Source organism: Falco cherrug, chromosome 9 (genome assembly GCF_023634085.1).
Source record: "Falco cherrug isolate bFalChe1 chromosome 9, bFalChe1.pri, whole genome shotgun sequence".
Taxonomy (NCBI): domain Eukaryota; kingdom Metazoa; phylum Chordata; class Aves; order Falconiformes; family Falconidae; genus Falco; species Falco cherrug.
The window spans coordinates 45,476,250-45,488,307 of record NC_073705.1 but is presented as its reverse complement, the minus strand read 5'-3'; the positions used below and the strand labels follow the sequence as shown (position 1 = coordinate 45,488,307).

Below are 12,058 nucleotides of genomic sequence, written 5' to 3'. Positions count from 1 at the left end.
GTTAGCTCCTAGTGCTGCAGGTATCAGCATATAGGTACTGTTCTGGTTGTTTTGGTTTACATCTGATCTGTGCAGAAGCAACTCATTTGTTTGAGTGGCTCTGACACGGCGATTACATTTATTGAGTTTAATATTTCTATATAAGGGGCCCTTTGGCACTCTTCTCACATTATATTCACAACAATTAATTGCAGTGTATCACCATATACAAATGAGAGCAAACAGCAGCTTTAATTTTGCTGCTCTCGCTGTAGGTGATTCTGGGCTGTGTGCACATCACACACTGTTCCTCCAATATAACATTTTTCATTGCAGTTGAGAGCAGCTAGTAGTTTTGTATATATCATAGCCCTATGTCTGCTTCAGATCTCATGGATGAGTCATATTATCCATCCCAAACATTATCATTTTTAGACTGCCTTTGTTTCCTGTATTTATAATAATGTTGCTTTAATGTATTTGGAGTAGCATAGAATTTGAACACCTACAGTATTCAAACACAAAAACAATGAAATAAATTTTCAGATTGTTACCTACGTATCAGAAGTCATAAATTCGTGTCACATATCCAAAATTACACAAGATGCTCACACTGTGAGGAAGGTCTGATAGTAATTTTTTTCCATCCATTTTTACTGGTACTTGTTTGTTTACATTATTAGCTAATAGCTTCTAAGCAGAACATACTTCCATAAACTTTCCATAGGGAGCTTAGGCATGGAAAAAAAAGCCATGATTCTGTATGCATGTACTGTATCTGACTGTATGGTATGGAGAATTATTTATTATGCTATCTGTGGGTTCGTAAACATGTTGGTCTGATTTTGTCAGAGCATGTGTGCCAACAGGGTGTGCCAATACCCACAATCAAATAGAAATGCTACTATTTGCTCTGTTACAGTACAGGTAAGAGAAACATTTCCTTGGTGCCTTGATAATATACCTCAACTCTGTACTTTCACATCTCAACAAATAATTCATGTTATCTCACTATCTCACTTCAAAGAGCCTGCGATTCAGACACAATGCTCTGTATGGTGCAGAGCTGTTGTCCAAATCACTGTGCTTCTGCAGCATACCTGGCTTAGTATTGATTAGTTTGAATAAATTATTCCCAGATGTCAAGAAAACATTTTAACTTGGAGATAGATGGAGCTCTTCTGCTCCCATCTGCTGTCTGTGGTTTGGTACCATAAATAGGCTGACAATTACCAGTATATTTCCATTAAGACTGTTCATACAGTGCACCAATCTCATAGGACAGGGTCTGGGGAGGGGATCTGAAAGGTGATTTGAGAGAGCACTGAAAATGAAGTACTGAAGTGTTCTTGTCCTTCAAGGAGCCTTTCCTTGAATGTGAAAACACTATATAGTAAAATAATGGCCTTAAGTGTCAGTGTGTACTCAGCAGCTTTAAATAAAATGTAACTGCTCAAATATTTCAGTGGAATCACAAAGGATTTTGATAGACATTTCCCAGGTGACAAAAAGAAACCAAAATTAAAAGCCATTCGTTTCTCTAGCAAGCCACTTACACCTGGTCTTTTGTCCCTCTAATGTTTAATACCACATACTGCATAAATGCAGTACAAGCAGTGTTGTGTTTGCGCATGTTTGCACACCACGACAGCCAACAGACATGTAGCAGCTTAAAAAAAAACAAACACACAATCAAAACACTATTAGTTGAGTTGTAAAATGAATAGAAAGAGTGTTAGTATTGCAAAAAAGGAGAGATGTGCCTAGGGTTGGAGTTGTTCCCTTGCTATACATATTACCTTCTTGCTTAGATGAGAGAACTGCACAGTAGTGGGAGTATTTTTGTGAATTGGCATTGAACATTTCCTCCATTGAATCATAAGAGATGTTGGACAAATGCTGTGTTTCCTGATAAAGTTCACTACAATAAGTTCTTTAAACCTTTCAACTATATGGCCTTGTGAAATCGGGGAAAAAAAGAAGAAATGCTTCTCTGCTTCCTCACTAAATGGGGGAGACCTACATAGCTGAGAAAAAACTACTTTAAATAAAACCCTTTTAAGCACCATATATGTGTGGATCGCTCACCTGCAGCTGGGTCTGATGTATGAAGGGACTTCCATGCCTGATTTCCTAGAGAAAGGACTCTTGGTAAAACTTGGAAGATCTTGGTGTTTAATAATCTTTTGATGGTTCAGGAAAGTGACTTGAGAGACTCCTGACACACAGGAGTACATATTGCACAGGAGACCACCGAGCCCATAAAGCGTCAAATGATACAAACATTGGGAAGACATTGATTAAAGCTTATATCCTTTTATCATCATCTGAGCCTGAAACATAGAGCTACTGGAAATGAGGTTCAGTAATGCTGGTGTGTAAGGCCGCTACTTAGATGATGTGCAAGATGTGCACAGAGTAATCCGAGTACATTCAAATAATTGTCTTGCCACACTCTGCGTTATTTAAAATTAAACAATATAAGAGCCTTCTGTGTACAGCAAATATGGTTAATATAATCAAAATTGGGTGTCTAAAGAAATGTAGTTTCCCAAATCAAGGCAGATAATAAACACCATCTTTCTAAAATTGTCTGAGAATCCCACATCTTTGAGTCTCCCAAGTCCTTTTGTGCAAAACTCTGACCATTTATCTAGGAAGCTAAGTACGGGTATCAATTAATATGTAAACTTTCCTGTCATTAGACTGGAGATGTACAATTCACAGCCATTAAAACTTTCAATCAATATTGTAAAAATCTTGATGTGAATACCTGTACTCTGCTGCTGCCAGTTTGTTTTTTGACTGCAGTAGAACTAAATTACTTGGTGCGTTAGGGAATAAAGCGCACTTTTTTTTTTTTTCTCCCCTGCAAATTGGTGTACATTCCGTGTCCTGAAGTTGAAGGAAGTAATTAGGTTTTAAGAAATTGACAAAAACTTAGAAAATTTTCTGTGCCTTCAGAGAGCAGTAAACACGATTGCATCTGAAACATTTTCCTGTAGTAGGCAAGTGAAGGACAGCTTAATGATCTGTGGAAGGAATAAAGTAACATTTAGCATGAGAAATGTTTATTAAATGTCATATGTTCGTAAGATGAGGGAGCTATTAGCAATTCCTTTAATGTTTCTAGGAGGCTGGTTATATTTTACAGACCCATATTATCAAATACCCCTTTGGAAATAATAGTGCAGAAATCCCTACAGTAATTTCTAAGAAACTCGTAGACTTATTCCACCTTAATAGACATTTTGCGCCACTTATTTAACCAGAATGGGATTTTTTTTTCTCCCACAGAACACTGCAGTCAAGTAAATCTTTCACGCCTATGACAAGATAAATAATCTAATTCATATGTGGTTCCAAAAACTTTCCAGACCATATGTTTTGAAAGTACTGAATAAGCTTTTGGCTTATGGCTTGTACTTTTTTTCTAGTTTTTGACAAAAAAATTATGATTCCCCTCCCCTCTCCTATGTAGCTTTATGAGACCTTGTAACAACATAGTTGAGAAAGTACCAGCTTTGCCAGTGTAGAGATTGGAATTTTCAAAGGACTCTGCAAGACTACCCATGCCAATTGCAATTCAGTGGAAGCGCCTAATGACTTAAAACATCCAAGGTCAACTTAAACAAACACATTCAAACCCAATCGCCAGCATTCCTGCAGATAAAGGTGAGCCCATCTGCAGAGGCAGGGTGATACCGCTGTGCAAACCTGGAGTAGTCATGAGAGGTGGCACCGGGATTTTATGCAGTGCATGTCTCAACGCTGCAGGAACATTGGCATTAATGACACAGTGAAGGATAGAAGAATATATTGCTCCATGGCCTAATTCTTCTGATGGTTCCTCGGTTGTGACAGTGCTGTAATCACCTACTATGCGATTGCAACTGTGGGACAAGTGTAGTTATTGTCACAGTTGCTGCAGAAGCCCAGGAAGAGTTCAGAATTGTAAAAGTAGGTCGACTAGCTATGTTGGTGTTTTGTCTTTGTGTAGTCCTTAGCACAGTCAGAGATCCTGGTAGGTGAAGTTGTACTTTTAGATGGCAATATAAAAAAAGCCCTGGAGCCAAAAAAAAAAAAAAAAAAAAAAAAAAAAGGGGGGGGGGGGGGGGGGGAAGGAACTTTCCAGGAGGTGATAGGCTTCAATAATGAACAGGAACAAAAAAGATAAATTACTTTTTTTTTCAATTGCAATGCTAATACAGGGGTTTAGTGATCTGTCAAAACTGCAGAATATCAGAGAAATCTTGACATCTCTAGGGTTAACTATCAGAAACATTGATTATAACAGTTTATGCTAATATCAGTAATCAAGTAACCAGGATATAATGTGCAATGTTTAATGGTCTCATTGCAGGGGCAGAGGAGTTGGTGTCAGAGTGATCACGTTGGTTCATCATTTTCAACATATATTTAGAGAAAGCTTCAAAAAATAACCTTGTCACCATGAGCTCTGAGGCTCTATGTGGGCACCTTTATGTTCATTTGATGTAGTTACTCATTTTCATGGAAACTGTGTTACATTTTTAGCAAATAAGAAAGCATCTTCAAGTTGTCTGACTGGAAACATAGCATTCTGTGTGGCCTTACTGTTTACACACTGATATTCTAGGGTGAATTAAAGTCCTTATATGTGTTGAGCAATTCTGTTGATTTATGAATGTTAATCAGCAAAAATAAATCTGTATATAGCAGCAGCAGCAGCTAACGTTTACCTTCTCTCTCCTCTAATTGATGGAAACAATGGGTTATTCAGAGAAAAATGAAGCATTGCTGCATTTGGCTGACACCGAATACTAAATATTTTGGCCTGAGTGGTAAAATTCTTGAACATGTTCTTCAGGCATTTAGTAAATTTAATGGAGTAATTTCAATAGGCTATTCATTGAATTTAATTTAAACACTTGTTTATTTGCTCTGCTGAATTTACAGCTGTAGTATCAAGAATTGATCTAGGGTTAAAATCTGTACTGATTTTCAGTGTTTTGGATATCAGTCAAGGTTGCTTACATTGTTTGGTGAGACAGAATTTTTTCATGAAAATCCAACGTAGTGCCCCAAAGAGAAAGAACTTTGTTAGCTGTAGAGATGATAATTTAAGGTCTTAAAAATGATAGAGAAGAGGCAAGCTTAATCCTCTGAGTCTGCATGCTGCAGATGAGGTAAGTAGTTGAAATTTCCAACTTGTCTTGAACCTGTGAAGGTGGAAGCATTGCTATTATTTCTTTTCAGAAGTTAGAAACAATCTTTCAACTTTGGTGGTGTAAACCACAGCTACAAGTTTTTGTCATTCAAAGGGAAAGAAAATCAATAGTTTATTCCTTTATTCATCACTGTGTATTATTTCTATAACAACAGGCTTTGCTGTGTTTTTCAAATGTTCCTTTGTTATGGAATTGATAGTGGGTGGGGGAATTCTGTCCTGAGGCTATTCTCTCCAGAGCCATATGAGTGCTCACAACAAGCCTATTTTTTTTTTTCCTCCTTTGGCTTTTTTTTTTTTTTTTCTTTAAAAAGAAATGTACAAAGCAATTAACCTGTAGGTGTTGTCTGCAATATTTGTTTTTGTGGATTGAGGATTTTAATTTGGTTTAAAATAAAATTAACACTGTCTATACAAAGTGAAAATGTAAATCTTCTCTCATTGTTCGTACTGATAACATATCAGATTGTGGATTTTTTAAATATTTTTATGGCCTTCTTTCTTTGTTTTTTTTAAGTTGTTATCATTTCTGTAACTGTGATTTATAATTTCTTTGAAAACTGACCAAGTATCTTGTAAAGGATGTCTGATTTTCATCACTGTGTCTTGATATAGGTGGGGCATATTACTGATATATTCCATATACTTATTGTTACACCAGCTAACGTGTAGTGAACAGCCTACCTATTGCCAGGGAGATTTTATATCTGAAAAAATTCTAATAGTCCTCTTTGTCAGAGAGGGTAAAAGGAGGCACCAGGTATTAGTCTAGTCAAAGTAAGTTAAAGGATTTAGTTTGGTCGATTTTTAAATGTGTTTTAACTTTCTATCATGTCTTTCAGTGAAGATGCTTTGAAAATTCAGTAGTTGAATTATCTTGATTTTATGTCTCTGTTTCTCTTAAACCATCCCAATAATTTGCTCCACCCCAAAAAATAACCTGTTGTGTGAAGAATAGTTTTGTGTAAATTAATTATAAAAACTAATTACCAGAATATCTCTAAAACAAACAACAGAGTCAATTTTTGCACTTTCTAATAACTCAGATTTGTAAAACACAGTAATATATGCTGGTGCTTTTTCTTTTTGACGCTGAAAAAAACCCCAAGCCAACCTCTGAGAGCACTGGGCCAGTTTGCCAAGTCTGATAACTTCCTGCACACGTCAGAGAGAAAACAGGAGCCGTGTACCCTTCCTACTGAATGGAGGAAATCCCTTGTCCCAAAACTATGTACTCACATGCAAAATGAGGCACCAAAAAATAATGTACTTGAGGATTCAAAAAATAGTATACTTTCATATATGTATATGTAACCCGTTATGATTTTAGCTTCATTAAATACACAAATAGGCTGACAACTGTGTGCTGTCAGACATAATAAGTCATAATGGATAAGACAGCAGCAGCTCCAATCTTTGGGTAGTATCCTAATCTAGCTGCCTTTTGAATGGAAGGATTTTTCTTCATTTCTGACCAAGTTTGATTGGTCTAATATTAAGAGTTAAAGTTTGTCCTGTTCCTTCCAGCCAGATAATCTGTTCAGAGTGCTTGAGCTGTCCCAAGGTAGCTTGCAGCATATCATCGTGTTGCATTTTCTGTTCAAGACAATAATCTACCAAGGACAATTTAACAAATCTTATGAGTTTATTGAAACCAATATATTTCATTTGTAGTAGAAAATACTTTGCAGTTGTAATGATTTCTAAAGCTGTCTCCTTCTTGCCAAAGTGAACTCATCCTTAGAATAGATTAAAATGTCTGTAGTGGTCTACAATGAGTATTTTAATTTCCAAGATTTTTCTTCTATAAATCAGTGAGATTTACATGTTGAGTTTATATTTCTATTCATAGTGTAGCTCAGAAAGTACCTGGGACAATGAAACCTGTCTTTAACTAGGGGAAAATCTCCATGTTAATATGACTAAGCAAAAAGCCCCAGCAAACCTCAATCTAGGCACAAGGCTTCATATTCTTTGTGAAGCACTAATAAATTAATCCATTAGTGAGTGCAAATTTATCTTCTCTTGTGCTTGTTATTAAGTATTCCCAGGTGTGTATGTATTCATAAAGTATAAATTAAAATGGCTTTAATACTAGCAACAAATTCACATAGTGCAAGGACCATCAGGCACAGTATTTTTCCCACATCAACAACAAAATGCAGAAATATTCATAAAATAAAATATAAAAGTGAATAATCTTTCTGTCTGAGTAATATATTAGTTCCTAAGAATCTAACAATACCAGAAAGAAAGAAGAAATCACAATAACAAAAATAAAATACAGTTGCATTATTTGGTTAATGACCCCATCTTGTGGAGCAGTGCCCACGCTTCAGCACATTAATAGTTCACATATACATTTTTGTTGAAGTGAGTCCTTAAAGCAACTGCACTGCTTGATGGTGGATTACTTGGCATTGCACTCACTGTGTCCAGGGAAGTGCTCTGCAGGCAATTCATCACTTATATGTTACGACTGTACAGCAATATAACAGTCCTTTCTTACGCTGTGGCATGTCGGGGTCAATACTTTACATTTTTGTGTTTGATTCAGCCTTAGGTCAGCACCACAGCTCGCTTTTCCCCGCCGTGGCCCCCACTGTGCAGCTCCCAGTGCCATGCCTGCCTCTCACAGGGACTTGCTGGGAGAGTTTCTTGCCGTTGTTAAGAGCGGGGAAACCCACCTCCAAAACTTGGAGCTTGCAAAATCGTTTCTTTTCTCCACAGCAGTCCAAGTGAGAGTGACCGCTGGACTGATGCTTAGTCACCAAGGGGCAGCCCGATGAGGGTCGCAACCCGTTCCATGTATTTCTCCGCATCCCTCCTCTCCGTGCCGCCAGCATGGCTGGGTGCAGGGGGGGAAAGCAGCCCTTTGAGCCCTGAGGACTCCTCTTGCCCCTGCTTTTCCAGCTGGGAGGTTTCCGACCCCTTTTATCTGTGTGGGAGTCCCGTCACTGCTCTGCTGGATCTGCATGCTGCAGTATGAAGGCTTTGCTCCAGGAGAGCCAGCATCCGCTTTCGACCTTCTGAAGGAGCGGGGGTGCTTGGAGGGGGCTCCTGGCGGTGGCCACCTCAGATAAAGGGCTTGAGCGTTGGAAGCAGTTATTTTCAGTCCCTTTCTAATAACTGGTTTTTTTCAGATGCAAAGATGCGGGATTTGGGTTGGTTTGTTTTTTTGTGGTATTTCATTGGGTTGGTTTGTTGTTTTTTTCCTGTAGCTAGTGGAATAAACACCTTATAATGATAAAAACTTTAAGAACCGAACAACGAGAATGGTTAATGGTTGCTGATGTTTCTTGTGCCTTGTGCCCCCATTCAACATGCTGAATGCTTTGTTGAACGCCATTCCTGCAGGGGCCATAGTTGTGTTAAGGAAAACAGGTTTCAAAGTTAAGGTTTTGATAACCTGTGAGTGCAGCTGAATTTCTGCAGTGAAGGGGGAAAGGAAGGGAAGAATGTGGGGTACGTTCAGGCTCTTAGGAGGAAATGTTTTTGTTCTTGTCTTCTTTTTTTCTTTCCTTTTTCCTTCTTTTTTTTTTTTTTATTATTTTGTGTTCTGTCTGCAGAATTTGTTGAACTATACTTCATGGTATAAATTGGCAGCATGGATGTTTTGCTATGAAAGTTTATCCCATTAGACATCCTTTCATTATAATCTGGGTAAATCAGCTTTGTCAGCAACATATATTACCCTGGTTGCTGAAGTTGCTTTCCGGGCATATGAGATACTTTAAATAACTGGCCTGACATGTTCCCACCCACTCCAGTTGAACACATCTCCCAGGAAGGCTACAGATACCCTTGACTCTCACATATAAGCCACTCAAAGACAAACTAAAATGTTTTTTTTCCATCTATTTAAAGGAAAGGTGTGTTTTGCATGCACTTTTTGAGAAAGTGGTTTCTAACTCTGCTGGTGAACTGAATGAGGACATTTCAGGCTGCAAATGCAAAACGTGTAGAGAATATAAATACCCCAGTTAGGAAAGGAGGATTGTCTTCTCAGCTGTTCTACATAGACTTGAAAAGATGGTATCGCATGATCTTGCTTCACGTGTGAATATTGTTAGCTCCGTGGAGACCAGATTACAGCACTTTGATCTCTGTTACCTTTTTTGAAAGTAAGCAGTTGTTGACTACATCTTGATCTGGTTTATAGAAGGATGCAAGGTGTGAATTGCATGCAGATAATATTTGCAGATTTCACAGGTACAGAAAATTACAGAAAAAAACCTAGGTTACAAATCCCTGGGAATATAGTATGTTGAATGCACTTTTGATATTTCTGATCTCATGCTCTTATAAAAGCTACATCCCTCTATCAGATGTACCAGGGATGTTTGTACATGACACTTGTACATGAATCAAAGAATACGGATTAGGAGATTGTAATGTGGGATACATATGTGTATGGGTTTGAGTTATGTGTTTAATACCAAAAAGAAAGATTCACTTGGCTGTCACTAGACTTGCATAATGTGCCTGCCCTGACACCCTGCTAATAAGATATTTATACCACATAGCCTCTTCTTATGTTCTGTTCTTTTGACATGCCTACTGTTGTTCTGCATGAAGATAAATATGGAATTTAGCAACTATTACATAGATTTGTATGCTAAATGAACCTTCTCCTCGAAGGATTGAAAGGTTGCAAAAGGTAAATCACTCCCAGCATTTTTCAACAGAAACTTTAAACTTTTTTGTATAGTTCAGTGGAGTTTTGAAAGTTGCAGTACATTACTTGATGGGACTGTTTCACACCACTCCCAGTAGTACCTCCCAGCTCCAAGCACGAGCTAACACGCCAGTCTTGCTCCGTCTTTCTTGTAGTCCTCCTGTTCTTTCCCTGCTGCCTTCCTCTCCACACACACTGATCTTGGAAACGTTGGCAAAATCATTTATTAATCTATTCTGTATTAAGGAAATGTGACTGTAAATTGAAAGGAAGGTAAACACGAAACATTTTGGGTTTTTTTGTATTTTGAAGGGAAATACTGTGTTTTCCTCAGGGAAAAAAAAATAAAATTCTTCTTTATTCTGTATAGTGCAAATTATTTCCTCTCATGGAAAAACAAAATCTTTCAAGTCTAGCATAGAGAATTGCATTTTTCAGCCTTTCTGAACGTCTGGCCTTCCATAGTTTTGGTTTGGGCTTGAAGATACTACTCCCTACACACTCAGCTCTGAAAAGTCAGTTAACATTCTTCTGTTGCCCTGTTCCTGCAGGATGGAGAGTTTGTTACTTTTTAATCACGTATGTATTTAAACATACTTCCTATCAACTTAAATAAGTGCTTTGTATAAATTTAAATCTATTTTGCACTAAAACATCTGTCTGTTAGAGACATATATCCTAATCTGTCGTGTGAAAAAAGGGTCCCAAAATGTTTTGAACTCCATATGGTAAATTCAGTCAATATTCTAAAAATGTTAAAATTCTTTCCTCAGGTCTAAATGTCTTGAAATTATTGCATCATATCACTCAGATGGCTAAGCAGGGACCATGTCTACTATTTCTTGAAGTCAGATTTTCTGTTGCGTGATAGTAGTTATGCAATCGCGTTGGGTGCAAGTGTGGCCACTGTGCTGTACTGAGAGCTGCAAAACTCAGTAAAAGCCTTCCATTCATCTCTTTAGGGTTTGATCTGTCAGAGAAAATGAAAGCAAGAACCTTGTCTAACTAATGATAGTAGTTAGCATGTTAAGAGAGGAGTTTCAAGAGAATGAGAAAATGAAATTCCTGTAGGTAGCTCACTTGAGGCACTTCAATTGAATATAAATATAATGAGTAAAGGCATTCATGTCCTTCCCCAAGTACACTTCCCTTCTGTGATGGCTCAGTGCCCTAAATTCCCATCTTTGGGTTGCCGTTCGAAGGGCACGTACCCACAGAGTGGGCCCCAACCCTGCATTGTGTTCTGCAGCTCTGCCACAGAAATATTGAATGCTACCAGTGATGTTAAAGGTGATATTTACATTTTAGTCTATTTCTAACATTTCTGTCTCTTTTTTTTCTTTTTTCTTGTACATGCTTTCTTGTGTATAGCAGACCATTTAGGAATTGAATTCATGGGTAAGTTTTCATTTCTCTTCCTTTGGCTTGCTCATATTTATCTTGGTGCCTTATCCCAAAGCACATGGAAGTTAATGGGAAGGCTCCCGTGACGTCCATCAGTGGATTTTGGATTGGGCTGCTATTAGATTTACCGGTTACATTTGAAATTATATGAAGATTTATTTTTTCTCTTGTCCACTGCTAGGGGGCTTTAAAACTGCGTAATTATATTTTGGTATTTTTTGGTAGTTAATGAAATGTAATATAAAGATTATATGGCCATATCGTGACATTCGAGGAATAATATTTTATGTGAGATTTTAGGAATTACTTAATGCATGGTTTCATGTAAAGGAAAGTAGATTTTAAATTAGAAATACTTTTTTTCAGAAGTTGGTGTTGATTACAATGTTAAATGTAACTAGGTTTTATGAGAACCATTTCATTAGCTTTTAACAGATAACTCAAAGGAATACTTTGAAGGAAAGGGATAAATATCTGTGATTCTGTGAAATAAGTTAACTTCAAGTTATGAAAAAGCTAAAGCAGGAGTGAATAATTGCTTCTTATAATTTTGGAAAGGAAAAGATGATGTTCTGTTGACTCAATTGCTGCCCTGTAATGCATTCATAGCTTGATGGAATGATAGGCTTAACAGAGCGCTGCTTCACCTCTCGGCTGGTGATCTGCAGAGAGCATAGGTAATTGCCTTGAGAAGCCAAGGCTTTTCTTCAGCAGAATTAGTGGACTCAAGCATCCTTTGTATAAAAATAGCTTGCATAAACCACTATTCGTGACTGAAAGCACTGTAA

At 37.5% G+C, this 12,058-nt stretch overlaps 1 protein-coding gene across 5 annotated transcripts in view; it reads left to right on the top strand.

Annotated features, from left to right (window-relative positions):
- The window catches only part of NRG3 (neuregulin 3), a 428,576-nt gene that overhangs the window by 333,230 nt on the left and 83,288 nt on the right, over positions 1–12,058 (top strand). For 2 of the 5 annotated variants that reach the window (XR_008734003.1, XR_008734001.1), the window contains exons 1-2: positions 5,039–5,147; positions 11,238–11,264. Coding sequence is in view for 1 of the 5 variants with exons in the window: in XM_055721141.1 (XP_055577116.1) it covers positions 11,238–11,264 (27 nt within the window). In the remaining 4 variants the exon portion in view is untranslated. Of the gene's footprint in view, positions 1–5,038; positions 5,148–11,237; positions 11,265–12,058 lie in introns of those variants that run through there. The other 3 variants (XR_008734002.1, XM_055721141.1, XR_008734000.1) reach the window with 2 other exon arrangements.